Source organism: Pogonomyrmex barbatus, unplaced genomic scaffold, assembly GCF_055798465.1.
Source record: "Pogonomyrmex barbatus isolate J1 unplaced genomic scaffold, ASM5579846v1 scaffold9, whole genome shotgun sequence".
NCBI classification, from domain to species: Eukaryota; Metazoa; Arthropoda; class Insecta; order Hymenoptera; family Formicidae; genus Pogonomyrmex; species Pogonomyrmex barbatus.
The window spans coordinates 4,732,603-4,754,180 of record NW_028297193.1 but is presented as its reverse complement, the minus strand read 5'-3'; the positions used below and the strand labels follow the sequence as shown (position 1 = coordinate 4,754,180).

Here is a 21,578-nt window from a genome sequence, read left to right as displayed (position 1 = left end):
CAGGGGTATATTTTCTCCACCGAAAAGATGCAGGCGCGTTTGATTTATTTCCCCGTGCTACAGCGGGCGGAATTTTCACGCTCTGAGATAAACTAGTAACGTTATACGAACGCCGTATCGATCCACCTCCCGCTACAATGCATAAAAAGGTACGTCGTCGCAGTCTGTCTCATGCATCATATGCGTCCCTACAGCTTTAGATGTCGATACATTTTCATGTTTCGTTTCGAATCCTTCTATTCATTCGAGAGCGAATGGAAATATGGAAGCGAGTCGCATCTTGTTTCCTGAGTTTTTATTCGATACAGGTTGTATTCGCCGAAATGCAAAGTCGTGAGACAGAATTCATTATTGCCTAATGGATCTCGGGATTCGGGTTCAATGACATAATTACGGTATTATTAAACATTGAAAATCAACACCCGAATCGATAAATAGAAATATAATTGCGAGATATCTGATTTATTAATTCGAACGAGCTTTAATAAAATTTTAATCCATATTAGCTGTCAATCGTGATGAAAATATCGTGAAACTTTTTGCAATTATCTTAATATTGTTTTCGTAAGAGTTATAGAAATGCATCGACGGTATTGCATTTTTATCTAATAATTGCGATATTGAAAATTGAGACGCAACAAAAAAAAAACTGATGGTATTTAATTAGAGTTTTATTAAAGAACAATTTCACATTCGTTAAAAAATACGAGCTTGTTATTAAGTCTGACACTTCGGCAAAATACGTGATATTGGCAGTGAATGTATAAACGAGAATAATTATTCTTTTTGGAATAGCTAACTACCTAACGTGTATCACGAGAGGGGTAAAGAGATCGCAATCATTTTATTGATTACATGACAGACTGACATGGTCCTATTATCATGTAATAAATGGACGCTGAAACGTTTCCTTTAACGTAGATGGATGTGACGTTGGTTGATAAGCCTTCCGTATTTGTTTTCGTGCCTCCTTCGATGGTCTGATTCGGCGGGTGAAGACGAGAGTGGACAATCAGCTTATTTCAAGCTTACCACGTAAAATTCTTCTTTGTTCCAATACCGCAGTCTAAGAATAAAACCCTAGGAAACTTTAATGTTCTTTTGTCTTCCTTTTAACATCCCCCCGTACCTGGGGGCTAAATAAAGTACAGTGCAGTGCCCGCTTTTATAAAAATCAATTTTTCCACTTGCGATATTACGGCGGAAGCGAGATATCTCGAAAAATATAATTCAGTTGCATTATCACTCAGTATCAGAATTTCTTTTGATCTTCGTAAATTGCAACGCTAAATGCGCTTGGAAGATATCGTTTAGTATTGAATACCGGAAAAGAGGAAGGATACTCAATCTGTACATAATAAGACGCTATAATTATAGCTTTTGAACGCGCAATGCTCTTGCGTAAGCATCTTTATGATTTCTCAGGCTGCGCAGCATCGTGTAATTCTTTCGCATAATGATATTAAATGCCTGATATTAAGATAAAATGTCGATCATGAAACAATTTCATTTCTTTCTACATTTTCCTTGGATACATAAATTACTCCTGATTGTTCATAAATTCTTCGCGATATTTGTCGAATGACTTTTCATGAATAAAAGTTATATCGAACGTGGAGGATGTCGAATTTTCAAAATAATGGAGTGATCTCGTTTTGTAACAGCGCGTCGTGTAAACATCGGAGCGAAGAAAGGATATGTTTTTATAAAATATATATCCTTTCAATCACAAAATGTAAATCAAATATATTTTATAATACATCTAGTCAATCTCATCACAAAAAAAAAAAGGTTTTGCTAAAGCAAAATATATAAATTTTATCAAATATAAGTGTGAAAATAATTTTATTGGAAACCATCGAAATAATTATTAGAATGCTTGAATTTATCGTTAGAGTATTGAAAAATTTTGCAGTGTCCTGCTCATGTTTAAGAATTCTACATAATTATTTCCAAAATTATTTATAAATCTGCGTCCGACCAAATCATTAGATACTTCAGCAAAATCGTTCCTTCCGAATGACGTCGCACACAACACAAAGTTCAGAGCAAGTGTTCAGAGTGAGATATCTTCGTTTAGCGCGACACAATTTAACGTCGTTCGACAAATAGGCTCGAAGACAGTTAAGAACTTCGGGAATTACGCGCCTCATTTACCGTGATCAGCCTTAAAAGTTATGCGTCTGGCATCGGCCGACTCATTTGCGCAATTGCACTTATCGTGAATACGAGATGGTGGAGAAGCGGTGCGCGTCTCGTAATGCGTAATGCGAGGTGCTTGCGAGACGCTCTTTAGAAAATCGGCTAAATGACGCGACGAGGAAAGTGCATTTTTGCCCTCCATAATATTCATACACTACGGCGACGTTGTTCCGAGAGTTTGCCCGAGTAACGGCATCTCGGCGAAAAGCGTTTGGGATTCCCGGAGGGGATAAGGGGGTGTCGTGCATTCTCACATCGCCGGCAGATACGTCAAATCCGGCGAAATGGGGGTAGCTCTTCACGTGGCCGTTGCCTCCCCTTTGTCGCGAATTTTTTTCACGGGGTAAAAGTCGCCTAATATAAATTCAGACTGCGCTTTTGGAAAATTATGCACAACATCCCCCCCCCTTCCCTCCTCCCGTTCCCCTTCCCCTTGCGAAAAGTAAAACTGGTATCACTCTCTGTGAGGACTTTGTCTCGTTAACGTAACCAGGGATGAGCTACTAAACGCAGCACAATTCCGAGACGAATCTCCGGAGGATTTCTCCGGTCCGATTCTCCCCATCGATAACATGTCGATCGGATCACGCCGCACTTTTATCGTGCAATATGAGACAGCCGAGCTGGGACTTGTTAGACTTGCGAGAAACAAGTCCGTCTCCCTAGCGTCGCTGGCGGGCAGGCTTGTGTAAGGGGAGCACAAAAATTCGCGCGATAGACACACTGAATTATTTATTCGATCGACCTGATTACGCGAAATGTCTCAGAGAGCTCCTGGCAGCCTTTGCGCGTGTCCGAGTTTGGCCGGCCATTATTTATCCGTGAAAATACGCAGATAAAATACGGCTCTGTTATTGATAGGTTCGAAGGAGACGCTCAATATCCGCTCGATGTCACTGCATATTTATAGCAGTTATTTCTATAAGGCCATCTTTATTCGAGTTCTCTTAAGTTGCGTCTTAGGCTATTTAATATTCCACGACTGCGGCAGGTCGGACTCCGAAATTGAATAAAGTTTAACTTAACACTCCACAAAGCCGCATACTTCGAGTGCATTATCGAGTGAATTTTGTTGCAGCTCGCCGATTAAACGAGTACATCCGCCACTACGAAACGCTGTCATATCCTGTCGAGGAGGTCCACCGGAGCCACCTGAGGGCGAAGAGGTCGATCAACCGCGACAGCACCGTGACGTTAAAGTTTCGCGCGCACGGCAAGGACTTCCACATCCGATTAAAGCGAGACTTGACCACCTTTAGTAACAACCTAATTATCGAGGAGTCCACGGGGGAGAGGCAGTACGGCTCCGACGTCTCCCATATTTATCAGGGCAACCTAATCGGTATGTTCCACTTTATATACACTGAGAAAAATATTTGGTAAAGGAATAACAAAAATTTTGCTACTGACGTTAAAATTATTTTATATTAACTATTGGTATATGAGCAATTAAATCGTTGATTACCACGCCGATATTAATTTGTTAAATTCATTGAATACACACACACACACACACACACACACACACACACACACACACACACCAAATACACAAAACATATTAAATAAAAATATACTTAACAAAAATATTTTCTATCATAATAGATTATTTTGTTGAAATAACTAAAAGAAAATTTATTTTGTAATTGCAATTTTATATTATTAAATCAAAAAGCTTGCTTATTTAATTAAAAGAATATTATATTTTGCTCTTTTAACTTGACTAATGAAAATCAGTTACTGTGAACAATTCTCTTTTTTTGTTACCATGTTAATGTAACTTTCTTCTCAGTGCAAATATCTACGTTCTCTCAGTTAACCGCATTTCTTCCTCAATTAATATTAATATATAATTTAATTTAAAAGTAGTTTGAATTTGAAGCGTTGATTTTATAAACTCCAAATAAAAAGTTTAAAAAGTTGTTTTATATATAAATGACATACAGACAGTATCAGTAAAGTTACAAAATATCTCAACACACTTTTTCTCAGCTATTTCTATAACATCTATTGTTGAATGAAAGCGCGGTTATGCATATATCTCGTATGTGTGTTGCGTGTGTGTACTGTAATAGCGCTAGAGGTCTGTAACTTGAACGGTACATCTTGTGTACATCGGTACATCGACGCACCTTTCCAAATATAGACTTGCAATATTATGATATCAAGTCGACAATCTTCTCGGTGCCCCATATATTCGCATAAATGACGCCCGCAATGTAAAGTTACGTAGAATCGATCGGTAGCGATCGCTTGAACTTTCTACTCGCGGGAGACTCACCAGCATAAAATCGTATGAGTTTCTATGTTTATATGCGCTCACAACGTTCTTTGAAAATATTTTAATAATTTATTACGCAAGAAATATCTGTGTTTGTTTCTGCAAAAATAACAGAACGACTGCATGTGCGCCGAAGGAAAGCAGTTGCTATGTAAAGAAGTCGGAAAATATCGAAATGTAATTTTACATATTTATATAAATTTTAACGCGCGAATCTTTATTTACCATTGTAACATTCGTATCATTAATTACGTTGCAAATGAAAATAAAATGAAGATAGAGTCCGCGGCGGAAAATTTTCTTGATTTAAAATTGAATGATGGTTATTAAACTTACAAATTCAACCGATTTTGTTGAATTAAACAATATTATTTTTTTACTTTATACCGAGGCGCAGGAGTTAACTGCGAGACGGAGTTTTGACGTGAAACTCGGAATTACCAAGATGTTTATTATTCTAAAGTTGCAACGAAACATGGAATCTAATCAAATTTCGCTGAAGGAAAGCCGTCTTCAAATCCATCGCAGAATGCACTGCTGAAGTTTAACGCTATCCTTACGAGACGCTCTGCATATTCAAAGAACTTCCGTCAAAATAAACTAAATTTAACAGAAGTAGAGGGAAGTGCTCTCAACTGTACAAACAAAGAGCCATACTTAAATTTATAACCGCGGCACACTCACGTGGTCTGTCTGACCTCCGTCGTCGGCATGCATTCCGGTTGCATCCCGCATCGTGCAGCTTCGACGAGGCGATGCCGCTTCTTTGTGCGTCGCGAAAGCGACGTTTCCCGATGTCAGGTGAGGCAAATTCCATCTGGTATCTACGCCGACACGCAAAAGTGCGTGTCGGCGTAGATACCAGATGGAATTTTCAGTGTAGTAATTTACGGGAGGACAGCAAGCCAGAGGACGTTTTAAATTATGAATCAGGATGAGGTGGCGGGAAACGGTTTATCTATCAAACCTCGTACCACGACTTTTCGCGACCTAGTTGTAACCTCGGTCTCCTCGTCGGATATATAATGCCGCGAAAAGGCATATTTCAATTTACGGATCAAAGGAACTCTGAAAGTCGGAAATTTAGCCGTACGAGCACTTTGTCACTGTTACAGAGTTCTTCGAAGTACAACGTTTGTCAAGCCCGTGGAAAATTTTACGACTATAAATATGAAAGATTATTCAGATATATCTTCCACGTTTTAAATTTTTCAAAAATTAAAAGAATCATTTAGTTAGTACATGACTATCAATTTGGACTAAAATATTCAAGATTACCGCTTTAATTTTAATTCTTTATTTAATTAACTTTGAAAAAGTGTTCCATTTGAAAAGTCATTTTTTCCGTGATAGAAATTTACAAATATTACTTATATATTTTGAAGAGTATAATTTTGTTTAAATTTTCGTATAAAAAATTAAAGAATAAAATTATTGTTAAAAAGGTGCGCGCGAGAGAGAACTCTAAAGTGATGTTAGAGGCTGACTGAAAGGCTGTTTTTAGTATCGGAAGTGTAAGATTCCCTTTGTTTTCGCGTCAAAAGGAATTTTGAATTGTGATAAGCTCGACTGTGCGGGCGACTACGTTTTCCTATGATCTATTATCTAAAGGGAAAAAGGATATGCGCGAAACGCTTTTTGAATATTCTCTCTATTATTGTCGTTTATCTGGCTACCTGCAATACTCGCTGAGGTTTTGTCCTCCGCATTTAATGATTCAATACCTTTCGGTCCGGTTGGTCGAAAACGTGTCGTAAAATATTTTCCATACGTTATATCCGCGACGGAGATACAACATTTCCTTTAAAACCAAATGCATTTTTGCCGACAAACGTAGTTCCTTCGCACAAAGGGAAATAAAATATTCATTGCACGTTTTATCGAAGAAATTTTTAAATCGGATGATATATCTATGGAATCTGAATTCTCGAATTTCGCAGATGATTGGCAAAAAGATATTTCTTTTTAACGTTATATTATTTTCTCATATATGTTAGTTTTACGATATTACTTATTTTATCGAAGGCGCAACTGTTCTTGTGAGAAGCTGTCAAGAACTTTATTTAGTCTTTTTATTTATGTCATACATTAATTGGAAAAAAATATCGATTGTTTCAAGGTCGATTCTGGTGGATTTTGTAGATCCTGGCTTTTCTTTAGCAAAATTTGATTGGATTTCATGTTTCGTTGCAACTTTAGAATAACAAATAAATATCTTGATAATTCCAAGTTTCACATAAAAATTCCGACACAGTTAACTTTGCTTAGTATAAAACGAAAAATAATATTGTTTAGTTCATGCCATACACATTAATTGACAAAATATCGACCGTTTTAAAGTTGATTCGTGATGGATTTGAAGGCGGATTTTCTGCAGCGAAATTTGATTAGATTATTCCAAATTTCGTTGCAACTTTAGAATAACATCTTGATAATTTTAAATTTCACATCAAAACTCTGTTAATTTCCTTTAGTATAAAAAAAAAATAATATTGTTTAACTCAATAAAACTGGTAATTTGCAAGTTCAGTAATTACATCGTCACATTTCAATTTTAAATCAAAAGAGTTATAAGTTATATAAGTTCATGAAATGAACTCATGTTACAAAATTACTTTATAAAATTTTTACTATCGACATCATTATCATGTGCATACAAGTTAAAAACTAGGGAATTTTAAACAAAAAGATTGACGCAAACAATTCATACATAAAAAGTTTTTTACAAGAAAGAATATTCTGTATATATTAAAATTTACATATTTATACATTTTTTATTTTTGTAATTAAATCAGATCTCTATTCTGTCCTGTTTAATTTTTTTACTTGTTTATTCTTGCGGCAAAATAAATATATATGTGCACGATATTAATTTTTCTACGTGAATCTCTACGGTTAAACGAATAAATTAGATAGCGGGATAGGAAGAACAAGTTGCTGCGTAAGCCAACAGACTTCTGCCGAAAGTTTTGCCGACAAAATTTCCACCACAGTCGATACTTTTTCAAGTGAAACAAGAGTTACAGACATTTGAACACGGTTTCTTACTTATATGTGCAACTATCCAAATATTCGTATTACTTTCAGAATTTTCTTTGTTCCAAATAATATGAAAATATGTGCAAAAAGAGAAACAAACTAAAGTTGAAACATCTTTTTTCAATCTCTCTTTAATACTACTTTCGATATAATAATTATTTCCACTTTTGAAATATTTAAAGATTAATACGTGAGAAATCCAAAAAAAAAAAAATAATGAAAAAAATATTAAAAATAACTAATGATATTGATGACTATGATGACCCTATATGCTGTTAATATTATATTTTGCACCAAATGAGAGTCTTACGTGCTTAAAGATTTATCGCTCTGATTAAAATGATAAAAATTCCTGTAGCTATTCTCGACACGCGTCTGATCTGGAATATATTTTCTGCTTTCAGGCGAACCTGGTAGCCACGTGTTTGGAAGTGTCAGTGATGGAGTCTTCCACGGGAAGATAGTATCACCGAAAAGTGGTGCGTGGTACGTGGAAAGGGCGCATTACTACTTTCCGCCGCATGAGATAAATGAGACGTTACATTCTGTGATCTATCATGAGAATGACGTCGGTGATCCGTACGTGGACGTTCGACAAGGTAAGATGACAGAAAATAAGATGCATTTTTTTATTAACTTGCTTTTTATTACTCCTGACGCGCACGTTACTGTTCACGCGTAAGTTCGCGCGCATAGTTTGTTTGAACCAGAGAAAGGACCTTTAACTTTGAGCTATTTATTACAAAACTTTCAATATCTGACGTTGTTCGTTATTTTTTTACTAGTATATCTTATATATCTACTAGTATATCTTCTATATTTACTAGTATATCTTCCAACACCTATACCTTTATAAAACATTTAGTTTTAATAGAATTAAAAATTATTTGAATATGAAACGACAGCAGAATATGTTAGTCTTTAAATCATACCTTTTTAAATATAAAAAAAAAATGACGCAGTGTAACAAATAAAAATATTTTTATAAAATTACACTGTGATTTTCCAATATCTTTGTAAAGTACATTTGCATAAACATTTTTTCGTTATTTTATTATTGCAAGTTCTGCTGATTCGTTTACATTACGGGCGATAACATAAATTGTGCATTGGGCTTGAGTTGCAAAAGTTTATTTAATAATGTTCGAAACAATCGCGCTTGTATAATGACTTCGAACAAAGCTGCGAGCTTCTTTATGCAAAGACGAGAAAACAACGCGCGCATATGTATTCGGAGAAAATGAAAAATTTAAATTGGAAACGATTTGGTTAACTACCGGTTACGATAATAATTATTATGTCCATCATGCATGAAAGATTTACTAATTACAAGGCGGCCATACGACCGAGAACGTTTTTGAACGCTTGTCTGGACATGTTGTTCAACGACGGTGACCTCGATGTGGCGCCTCACGACATCGTGCCTCTCCATTTTCCACCCTTTTGTCACGCGATGCCTATCTTTCGTTCTCTTCTCGGAACATCTTCCATTTTCTTCCTTTAACGCGATCCTTCAGCAGTTGTCCTTAAAAACACGTCTATCCATACGTCAGAGCCACTCGCCTTAATGAAAGGGTATGTTAACTGAGGATGTTTGTAATAAAAGAGTTTTTTTTATATATATAGATATAATTAGATCTTTAATGCATCCTAAGGTTAAGATAAATCAGTGTGTCATATATAATTTTGTCGTTATTATTTATACATTACTGAAATATTACTGAAGTATTACTGAAATATATTCTATTCCCACGAAGTCTCTGCACTGAGAGAAATGTTTGGTATGAATAAGAAAAATTCTATTACTGATGTTAAAGCTATTTCATGGCCAATTAAATCGTTGGTTATTATTTACGATATTAATTTATTAAATTTATTACATACACACACTCACAAAATACACAAAATATATTAAATAAAAATACAATTAACAAAAATATTTTACAAAACATTATCACATAAAAATAGCCACATAACACATTATACTTAACAAAAATCTTTTCTATCATAAGATTATTTTGTTGAAATAACTAACAATATTTATTTTTTTGTAATTGCAACCTCATTTTATATTATTATTTATAAAATGTGAGTAACCAAATGAAATTGTGTTATTAAATCAAAACGTTTGCCTGTCTAATAAAAAAAATATTACATTTTGCTATCTTAACAAAATTGTCTAACGAAAATCTTGTGTTACTTGTGAATAATTCTCTTTTTTTGCCATTACATTAACATAACTTTTCTCAGTGTATAAAATCGTATTACATTTGAAAATTACACCGATGGCAAAATTATTTCAAAATTTGTCGGAGGATCAGCCAATTCGGACGAAATTGCTGAACTATCGGCGTCCCTCCGCGTATTCGATATCAAGCGAATTCGCGATATCAAGCGAAATGAAGCGCTTTAGCGACCAGCGTAAGATTGCGTCGCTTAAACGTGAATATGGATATCGGCAAGTCCGCGCGATGATACGAATTCCATGCACCATTTACAGTGTCGTTAGGGAGGAAAGTAGTCCATTCGGATGAGTATGCGGGTGGTATTGCCTTCGGTGCAGTCTCGTCCCTGAGATCGGGCATAGTCAGAGCGCAGTTGACTGCACGGATGACTGGCAGATTTCGCATTGCGCAATCCACCGTCATCACCGTGCTCGGTAGCATAAACGGCCAACGTTGAAATAAACAGGCTGGCGTATTGCGTGTAATATTTATCGTGCCGCCCGTCCGTGCATGCTGCGTGGACCCAAATCTCGCTGTGTTTGCTTCTCGGAAACACGTCCGACGTTATGAGTTTGCTACATTTATTGGAGGCACTATGCGAGGCATGACGATGGCCAAGAAGAGCAAAAATGGAATAAAACAAAATGTGCTGGGAGACCAAAGTCTCTTGGAGCGTGATGCGATTATCAGACACGATAGATGATATTTAGAGGCTGAAGAAAATCACAGAGGAGGAGATGGGAGTAAACGTAAACACATTCCTAAGAGATACATATTTCAAATAATATCGAGCTCTGATTTGGACAAAAAAATTGAATTCGCGTTTCTTTGAGGCCTAGAAAAATGCATGACTTGTAAATGGTACAGTAATCTGTCATCCGCGAGTCGAGCATTAACGGATGGAGCACGCGCCTGGAAAGAGCAGCGCGGTTGATTCGTCGACATTTCTTTCATTTTCACCTTATGAAATGTCTATTAACACTAACACGTCGACGGTGATAATAGACAGCAATAGCACAGACAGCCAATATCGTCACACCTGAAACGCCGTTAGTCATTAAAGCTCGCGGCTTACGGTTAACCAGCCAATAAAGCCGACAGCCACGATTATCTCAGCCGTATCGGTGATGATGCTATTGGTTTATACTTATGCGAGATGACTTTGGATGATGAATCAGGAGAATCTCTAAGAGGATACGATATTAATCTTAGCCTGTTAACGTCGAATCAAAAAAATATGATATATTTCTCCTTTATATAAAGTGTACAAGACAATCTAAGTAGGATAAATTAATAAAATATAACAAAGACACTGCAAGAATAAAAACTTTCAATTTGCCACTTGAAACAAGCTCGTTGAATATTGCTTACGTTATCTATCGATTAAAATTGCATGAAAAGAAGTGAATAAAAATCAGAGAAAGAAAAGAAGTAAAAAAAATTTATAATTTACTAAATCGCTCTTTCAGCCTTCAAAAATAACAGAAGCTGCGGATGAAAAAATATTGTCGTGAAAAAAATCTTGCAGATGTCGGGAAATATATTTCATGTCGAGGACGAAGACATTTTCTCTTCGCAGTCGTGAGATCGTGCAAGTTGGTTTCCGATGAGCCGGGCCGCGTCGCGTTCTCGCACGCGTATACAGCGTTTCCGCGCGTAACAGCGTTGTTATGCACCACGGTACGACACCCGGGAGACCGCGACAAGGTCGCCATTAGTCGCCGCATTATGCCCATATATTCGCTTCACGCAGATACCTCGAGCGTATTGCGGAATTGTGCCAATGATTAAGCCGCGCGCGCCGCTGTTTCGGTGACAACGCGACTCACGTGACGCAGATTGCACGATACGTGACCTGGGCGGCTTCTCCACGTCGTTATTATTCGATCTATATTCCTATCCAAAGACGCCTTAGAATATAGACTTTGGCCTATCTATAGAACTCGAAGCGCATGTATCCCAGTCCCCATCGATGATGTAAGGCTCCCACGTGGCCCGTGGATGTTTCGAGTTCCACAACCAGATTCAGAATTAATGGCAATGAACTTTGCCATTAATTAGGAACCTTGCGGCGCTACCTCGAAATGGCTTACGACTCACGCTCCCAGATTTTCATCTACCATAGTTCAGAAAGCAGAAACACCAATGGCCTCTATTATTATCGTGCTGTTTCCCACTATGGTCAATTCGAGCCATGAATAAATAGATATTATAGTCTTAACACGACAAAATTTAATATTTTTCGTAACAATTGACCCATTAATTTTACTGTTTTAGAAAACTCTTTTTGGAACAAGATTATAAATATAATGAATATAATGAATATATAGAGTAATATCAGAGTAATACATTCAGAATAATAATTAGATTTTTAATTTATTAATCTGAGGAAATAAGTTTATTCATCAAGTGTCATGCGATTATATAATATATCAATGTCATGTTTTGACGATAAAAATAATCTTGTATCGACAATAAACTTTTCAGGTGACGGCGGTGGATGTGGCATTACCAATAGTGATGTAATAGAATGGATGGAAAGAGTGCAGAATTCCGCTGTACCAGATGAACCACCTAAGACAATCCCGACAAGTCAGAAGGAACCGAAACCAAATGTTATACCTTGGAATGGCGATCGAGAGACTCCCGGTCACAAGTATAGTAGAGAAGCTAACGAACCTAGTCATCGCAGACCACGAAGAGCAACCAGGTCGAAAGAGAACAATACTTGCTCGCTTTTTATACAAACGGATCCTCTTATATGGAGGCACATTTCCGAACAGGTACGTGATATTTTTTTTCAAGTGCGTCACTTGTAAATTTGTTGAAAAAGCATTCTTTAAATTTTCTTAATAAATTCTAGACACACTGGATATAATTTTAAAAATTCTTTCACTTTTTTTTATTATATATTTTCGAGAATATTTAAAAGCAATTTATATATTTGAGTCAGTAAGAGATGTTCGTCATTACTTTCCTCATTTTATAAAACTTATAATTAATTTTAGAAAAATTTCAACATATGGAAAATTGGCATACTTGATTAAATTTAGAGTATACTATATTTTTTCTCTCTAGTATTGTATTTATATTTTGGACTTAAAAATCAAATATTTCTTTCCATAAATGCTACTGTTTATCGAGCAATAAAGAGAGAAAGAGAGAAAGAGTAATACGAAACTGATATTTATAATTACGTAGAAAAAGTAAAGGCAAGATAGCAGAGTGTTAAAACGATGAAATGACCCAATTCTTGCTGGCAATTTGTAACTAGGGAATGCCAGTATTTCCTTACACAATAGAGAAATACCTCGAATACCGACCGTTCTCTTTCTATGGTCACATTCATATGCGTTTTCGTCGGCAGCACGGTCAGTGCAATTCCCCTTTGCATTTTCTCAACAAACTAGACACCATCCGCATTCCGGTATTCTTCACAAAAAGAATATTCCTATCTCCTACGCCCTATGTTCCAGCAGCCTTTGATATCGCCGTACGTTGCATATAGTGCGTTCCACTGAAAGCAATTTTAATGATTTTTTTCAGATAAATTTTTTCAAGCTTCCTTTTTCATAAAAACTTATAGAGAGTTCCATTTATATTTAGCGTTACAATTTAAGAAAATACATCCGCACATTAAATTATAATTAAATTGAGACCTTAAAAAAAAATATATATATATAAAAGCCAAGCTTTTTATAAACATCTAAAACTTGAAACTTAATTACAAGCTATTTAATGTTGGAAATTGGAAACTTCTATATCGAAAATTCTGTCAAGTACAAATACACGGCAGGAAAAATTTTGTCGCACAAAATAAGAGAGTGCAATCTCAGACAGTTGCCACGGATATTCAACACGTTCGTGTTTGTACTTGCAGCTGCATCACGACGCAGAGAAAACCAGGGAGGAAATATTGTCCTTGATCGCACATCACGTCACTGCCGTGAATTACATCTACAGGGACACGAAATTTGATGGTAGGACGGAGCACAGGAACATCAAGTTCGAGGTTCAGCGAATAAAGGTAACAGTATCGCGCCCGAAAACAGCGTCCGTCGGTGTGTGAATATCAACTCGCCGAACTGACATACTATATCTGATAACAGATCGATGATGAGACAGCGTGCACGCCTCAACAACCGTACAGCCCCGAGCCGAACCCGTTCTGTATGGAGAATATCGACGTTAGCAACTTCCTAAATCTCCATTCTCTCTCGAATCACGAGGACTTCTGTCTTGCCTACGTTTTCACCTACAGGTAAACGGAGTAACAAAACAACATGCTACGTTTTGCTTCCGCTTTCGCGGCTGCTTTGTAAACGCTATTTCATGCTTTGTCGACAGAGACTTTACTGGTGGTACTCTCGGACTCGCCTGGGTTGCTTCCGCGTCCGGTGCATCCGGCGGTATCTGTGAGAAGTATAAGACTTATACCGAGACGGTGTCTGGCCTGTATCAGTCCACTAAGAGGTCCCTCAACACTGGCATCATAACTTTCGTGAATTACAACAGTCGTGTACCGCCCAAAGTATCGCAACTAACTCTGGCACATGAGATAGGTCATAACTTCGGATCACCGGTAAGTTGAAAAAAAATTCGCGTGAACCTAAGTGCTCAAACTAGAATGCAGAGGTAACGATAACGATAATTTTTTTCCAGCATGATTTTCCACCGGAATGCAGACCGGGAGGCTTGGACGGTAATTACATTATGTTCGCCTCGGCGACAAGCGGAAATCGACCGAACAACAGCAAGTTTTCAAAGTGCAGCATTGGCAATATCAGCAACGTCCTAGATGCTATTGAGGATAATAAGAAGAGGAACTGTTTCACTGGTATTTTTACGTCACATTTTCTCTTCACGCTACAGTAGAATAAACAAGAGAAATAAAAATAAATGTTACGTCTAATATTTCCACTTACCCGGCAAGGTATATATTAATGGCATTTATTAATTATAGGAGCGTTTTGTGGGAATAAAATTGTCGAGGCTGGCGAAGAGTGTGATTGCGGATACGATGACGACGAGTGCGTGGACAAATGCTGCTATCCTAGACAGGTGTCCGATTTAGATAAAATCAAAAATGATACGGCGAAAGGTTGTAGTAGAAAATACGGAACACAATGCAGGTACGCAATATATGCAAGCGAAACGCAACTGGATGACATTGTCCGGCATGTCCCTTCGATTTGTCCCTCATAAATGTAATTATGCGTTTGCAGCCCTAGTCAAGGACCCTGCTGTTCGAGCGAAACGTGCCAGTTTGTGCCGCTCTCCCAAAGAGTCCAATGTAGAGCCGAATCGGACTGTAGTTACAATTCTACATGCAATGGAAGGTCCTCCGAATGTCCAGCGCCGTTACCGAAAGCCAACAAGACTAGATGCAACGAGGGCACTCAAGTAATCGCGCTCTGTTATTCTGAATGATTTAACTATCGTTGACGATGGCTTCAACAATACATTATTTACAGTTGTGCATCAATGGAGAGTGCACAGGATCCATTTGCCTGGAGTGGAATTTGACAGAGTGCTTTTTAACGAGCAGCATCATACCAAACATCGACAAGCGAAAACTCTGCGAATTAGCCTGTCAAAATGGAACTGATGCATCAACATGTCGTGGTACAAGCGAGTTTGCACATATGGTAGGATTGCCCGAGGGTGGAATGAGCCTCAGACCTGGCTCGCCTTGTGATAATTTTCAGGTAAATTATTAACTTCGATGTAAAAATATAATGATATACAATGTGCACAGATTATTAAATTGTCTTGGAAATATCATAATTATAGAATTTTTATTTTTTCTTCAGGGTTATTGCGATGTTTTCTTGAAATGCCGAGCTGTGGATACAGAAGGACCACTTGCGAGATTGAAAAATCTATTATTCAACAAAGAAACTTTATCATCAGTGGCGCAATGGATAACTGTAAGTATAGACTTTACTTGTGGCTCTTACTTTTATATTATTTATTTAATAACATTGTCAAATCTGTTTTAGGAATTTTGGTGGGCAGTGTTATTAATGGGTATAGCTTTCATCATATTTATGGGGCTATTTATTAAATGTTGCGCAGTGCACATTCCTTCCACTAATCCTAAAAAGCCGCCCGCAAGGCGCATCAGTGATACATTAACAAGGCCGATGAATACTCTTAGAAGAATGGTAAGAATATATATACAACTTACATTTATATGCAAGAGAAAATTTTTGCAATATCAATAATTTAAAATTTATTTGTTTGAAAAAAAGATCATAATTTTTCATATTTCATTATCTGTAATTCTTGACATAGCGACATCCACATGGTGGTGGCGGAGCTGGGCCAAGGAGTATACCTCCAAGACCAAGTCAAGGTGGACACGGAACACGTGGACCTTCTCATGGTTATGGGGAAGGTAGAGGTGCTCAATACTATCCAAAAGGTAAATTAGACTGTTAAGTCATCTACGTATTTCTCGTTGCTTGAGTTTAGTTCCTATGCTTAAACACCAATCAACATTGCGTACACTGCAAAAATGCATATTAGTGTAAAAAAAAGAATTGCTAATGCGGATTAAACTCAAGTTAACGTTGTTCGCGTTTTTCTCATCCTCGTGTGATCCGCAACTACATCAATGTCTTTTCCTGTTTGCATCTTCCTCGCATTGACGCGCATCTATGACTACCTGATACTATCGTTCTATGACCTGCAGAGGTGAGCCTGGGGCCTATATTCTTATGCTTAATAGGAGCAAATTCACGAATATTGTTGTTATATAATATAAATTATACTTTTGAACTCGTGATTTATGATAAAAAAAATTTGAATATCTGTGAAATTCTTGTATTTGCTCCTAGCTCATTGTTCATGGCATTGCACTGAATGCTAGCTGAAATACTTTTCTTTCCTATTTATATGTGAAAACCGAACTCCTTTCTCATTTTGCATTATCGACTGTATTGATTCTAAATTATGATTTTCCAAAATGATATTGTTGACTTAAGGATAAGAGAAATAATAGAAAGCTTGGAGATCGCGGCTATGTTTTCCTGTTGCCATATTTCATTTGACAATAATCTTTTCTATTTAGTGGCAGCAATCCCATCCCCGCATATCCACAGTTTTTCTTTGTTCACGCGTTTTGTTTCAATGCCGAACATTTTTCTAAACTTTAAGCAGGCTATCGCTCGGTTCCCACAGCTAGTGCGCCACCAAGTAGCGGGTCAGCAGACAATTACAGCCGTTCCAATCACCCAGAGCTGTATGCCGGCGCCTATTCGAGCTCCGGGGGAGGGGGGAGGAGCGCAGCATATGAGATGAGGCATCACAACAAGGTGTGACGAACTTAGGACGTCGTCACGGACGAGAACCACCAATCGCGGCGTTGCACCACGAGTTGTTGTGTAGAACGATTGCCAAATGCAAGGGAACCGATCCACGTAAGGAATGCGACGATGTCTCATAACCGAGGTCGAAGCAATAACTACGAACTACAGCACAATGATCGAACAGATTGAGAGGTCTGGCAATATACTCTTTTACCTGAGTTGCATAGAATTTACATAAAGAGCCGCGCGTCACTTGTAGATACGAAAAAAGTACGCATCGGTGATCAAATTGATCTCTCACTTTGTATCGGTTTAGTAGATGTAATTGCGCAAAAATAAATTATGCTGCGAACGACGACTCAAAAGATTGAATTGACCGAAGTCACGATAATGAAATAATGGAGTATATATCGCGAAAATCGTGACCACCGAGAATTTTATATATGTAATCTTTTTTATGTAGTACCAATGTGGTCTTTTGCGTCGTCGTTCAAGAAATTTCGTCGCATCAAATTTTAAAATGCTTCGCCAGCGAAGGTGATATTGTTATAAGATCAAAGTAATTTAAAGCGAATCCAATGTGTGATTCATTTCGCTTTAGTGATCGATATGCTGTATTCGTAAAGCGACGAACAATGTTAAAAAGTGTCGCATCTTCGTCTCTCGTCACTATGAACATTTAAGATCAGGATCTATAGTTTCTATGTGACTTCGAGATGTCGATACTCGTGCATGTCGCTCTCGAAAGTTAGATTAAGTAGAGAATCTCTGACTTTGTTGAACATTAAATACAAGTTTAGTGGGGAAATTGGCAATAATATCTTTTGATAAGCGACGCATGTATTTAAGTGAGTTTCCCAAAGGCGACATTATATTTTTACTTCGTTTATTAACATGTATAAAGCGAAAAGTACTCTTTTTATTTGAAATAAAATTTTATTGTGATAAGCAATCTAATTTAATCATAAAATTTGATACAATAATTGAAATTGTCACATATAAAATAACAATACGCCATTATTTTTTATTAGTAATTTTAATTTAAATATTTTTAAACGACTTTCTGGAGCGAAATGGCACTCTACCATTACCAAACTATCACAGGTCATTTACTTGATCTCTGTACCATTGTAGAATAATAATTAGCGATATGTATTATTCTTATACTAATTTGTATTAGCCAATTCTAGAGCGAGTTATGCGAGATTATGAAGAATGTAAGAGCAGCAACAACAAAATGATGCGTTTCTTGATAGTGGTATTCCATTACTATGATATACAAACGAAGATGATATTGATTATTATTAGGCTATGCTGATTATTAATATTATTATTATTAATTATTAGTTATACCTTGCAAATGATAATTTATATCCGCCTATTGCGAATGTTATAAGTTATATTAATTAAAAAGGAGTTTTATAACAAGCTATATTAAGTCGGGGGCTGCACCGTAAACGCTCAACTATGCGTATAGCGGACCAAAGACGAGCCCTCTTATTGAAACGCGCGCGCGAACGTGTTATATAATATATATATCTATATATATATATATATATATACATATATATACATATACATATATATATATATATATATATATATATATATATATATATATATGGGCTCACACGTACCAGCTGCATACTCGTAAGCGAGAAACACGAGATCGGTTCTTATCCTCGAGATGAATCGTATCTGGTGCTGTGAAATCATTGTTGATACGATTAATGCACTTCCCTTCTCCGAAACGCCAAATTTGAGAAACAAATGACTGAGTTTTTTTTGCTCGTCCCTTATCGACGTTTTATATAAAGATAACAACAAACGTTCTGATAACAATCAACGTTTCACTGTTCGCTGTTCGCAATGTATTCTATTTACTGCTGAATAATATTGAGTATACGCGAGAAGCTCATTTTAGTTAGTAGTAATACTAAATCGAAACTCAAAAAGCTGTGTACTAGAAATTAAATTTTTTTTTTATCTAAATTTTATTAATTAATTTTTATTAACTTTCTATGATTTATAGCTTTAACAATCGAACAAATGCAATTCTTGCAATATGAGATTAAAAAGCAAACTATTTTATGACGCTTTGTCAACTTCCTTATAATTATTACATAAAATTGTCCGCATAGCAGACAGTTATTTTTAAAATTTTAATGCAGAAACAATGTCACATCTAGACATTATTTTTGTAAGCAACAGAAGATTATTCGGAAATTTTATATTCATTTTTATTTTTCAATCATATAGAAATTCATAGAAAAACAGGAATGCAATCGCATTTTCGAATATCTCAATTGGTGTAATTAATTAATATATCTCTATGTCTATCCGCAATTGAAAGTTACAACTCTACGTAACTTTAAGACTGTGTTTTATCTAGGCGAAAAGTTGGATATAGGGATGCAAGATTAAAACGAGGAGGTGCCAGCAAAGACGCTATAATACGAGTTTGCGGATCGTGTGGAAATGTACAATAGATGCAATGTGATTATTAGATGGATCATACGAGGTTTTGTGAGGGAAAGAATAAGCGAAAGAAAGAAAATGGAACGGAAAGTAAGAGTTCTTTGGGCGTGCGAGGAAATACTGTGAGTGAGAGACCGCGAAAGAGATAGATCACGAATGTGTATATCTGTGTAAATATATTGATTATAAAATGATTATATAACCATAACAAAATGGTAAAGCGAATACAAAAAATACTTGTTTTTTATATCAGATCTGTATTATAGCGAAATATTATTCTGTATTTTGTAATCAGAACGGAAGTTAGGGATGACGTGCGAGTGTCTGTACGTGCGTGTAATTGAGCCTCTAGGTTTTAAGTATGTTTCTTTGACGATCTATCGTGGACCGGACGAATGATCAACGTTATTTAGGAAATTTTGAGGTTTCTTGTGTATAGAGGTGCAAAAAAAATTCCGTTTGACCCCATTCGCAATCGCTCGTGATATTATCGAACGATTTAGTCTGTTTCGATGCTAGCAACAATCCGTGACAATCCACGGATGCGATTTACTGCCAATGAACGTAGCCAGGTACGATTCGAGTTTTCGATTGATTTTAATACATTATAGTGCATCGCTAGAAATATTTCCTGTAAAATGAATGTTAATTAGGATTTTCTAGATATGTGATAATTAACAAATGCGTGGATACTTGAAAGGGCCGTCAGATAAAGACTTTTTATATGTCTTTTTTTAAATTTCATTTTATGTCAAAGAGGAGAGGAGGTTTTTCCATATGTTAAAGAAAAAATATAAAATACGAAATAATGTCGTTCGAAGAATCATCGAGAATCTCTGGGTAATCATTTCGTTCCGAGCCACTGCCATTTGATGAGCAATCTCGAGGTAGTTAGAATTTGCTTTTGGAACGAGTTGATGTCCCGATCGAACGCGATTACGATACGCGAGAACTACTTTTGCTTCCATTTCACTGCCATTAACCATTTCGAACGACTGAACTGTTATGATCAAAGATCACGTACAAATTCGTACGCGACATAAGTATTTAAAAACGACAAAATAAGTAGCCAATGTCTCGTTACGTTCCGAAAAAGCCTAAAAAGCGAGCATGGAATGGGGTCAGGATGTAGTTACTAGTTGACGATGAAGTCGCTTGCGCGTACGAAAGGAATAATAAGAGATAAGTATAAATTCTCTTTCATCATTTGTCCCAGACCTCTAACTGCATATGCTTAAGCTTATTCGTTTCCGCGGAATCTGGATTAAGATGCAACTTTTAATCCTCCGTGGTAACGAATCTCCTCCAGTTCGTTGCAGTAGCGCAACGCGTCAAATCATCAGTTATATATATATATATATCTCACGTCAATAACGAGAGGGAAATCTTCAAGGCCATCATCGCGATTGGTGTACTGATCTTAATCCAGAACCGCATTACTGTGACGCGATGCACACACAACACACTACTCTATCACTTGTACATAATGTTAGAGAAGGAAAGAACAAAAAAAAATCGAAGATTATATTTTTTCTATCGATCCAAAAAACGTGGTGACCTATCAACATCGTGCATCCGGGATTATTTAAGCGTAAAAAAACTTCGTGCCCTTTGTACTAATTACATCGTGAACGGCGAATTGTTTTCCCCGAGGAATCGTACATTTTTTATTCAGAAAACTGTTACTTAGATATCACCAAGTGGCTCTTGTGTTCGTGCCGTATCTCTACTTTTAGTCGGTGCAACTTTGAGTGATGCGTTTTTGAGGTGTATCTCTTTATTGTAAATTATTATAACCGAGCATGATACTGACCAATCGCTGAACGTAGCTTCAGACCACCACTCTCTCTTTTCTCAAAATGTCTAGAATGCGGCGAGTGTTTTAAGAATATTATAAATAAAAGAATTATGATTGTGAATATCTCTTGTGTTACGTTAATGTGATTATAAAAGAGACAAAACATTGTAAAGAAACTAAATAAAGCATACATTTTACATTTACCCGCGTGTTATCTCTCGGGGACGGTGGGATCGTGAAGA

The 21,578-nt window shown here is 36.6% G+C and overlaps 1 protein-coding gene across 3 annotated transcripts in view; it reads left to right on the top strand.

Moving 5' to 3' along the window:
• The window catches only part of kuz (zinc-dependent metalloprotease kuz), a 116,545-nt gene extending 95,006 nt beyond the window's left edge, over positions 1-21,539 (top strand). The window contains exons 2-15 of one of the 3 annotated variants that reach the window (XM_011641793.3): positions 3,281-3,544; positions 7,927-8,121; positions 12,235-12,530; positions 13,628-13,774; positions 13,857-14,008; positions 14,095-14,329; positions 14,410-14,584; positions 14,711-14,879; positions 14,973-15,150; positions 15,222-15,455; positions 15,561-15,677; positions 15,750-15,914; positions 16,045-16,174; positions 16,933-21,539. In XM_011641793.3, the coding sequence (XP_011640095.2) occupies positions 3,281-3,544; positions 7,927-8,121; positions 12,235-12,530; positions 13,628-13,774; positions 13,857-14,008; positions 14,095-14,329; positions 14,410-14,584; positions 14,711-14,879; positions 14,973-15,150; positions 15,222-15,455; positions 15,561-15,677; positions 15,750-15,914; positions 16,045-16,174; positions 16,933-17,072 (2,597 nt within the window). In that variant the 3' untranslated portion in view covers positions 17,073-21,539. Of the gene's footprint in view, positions 1-3,280; positions 3,545-7,926; positions 8,122-12,234; positions 12,531-13,627; positions 13,775-13,856; positions 14,009-14,094; positions 14,330-14,409; positions 14,585-14,710; positions 14,880-14,972; positions 15,151-15,221; positions 15,456-15,560; positions 15,678-15,749; positions 15,915-16,044; positions 16,175-16,908 lie in introns of all 3 variants that reach the window. The other 2 variants (XM_011641792.3, XM_011641790.3) reach the window with 2 other exon arrangements.
• The last annotated feature ends 39 nt before the right edge of the window (positions 21,540-21,578 follow it).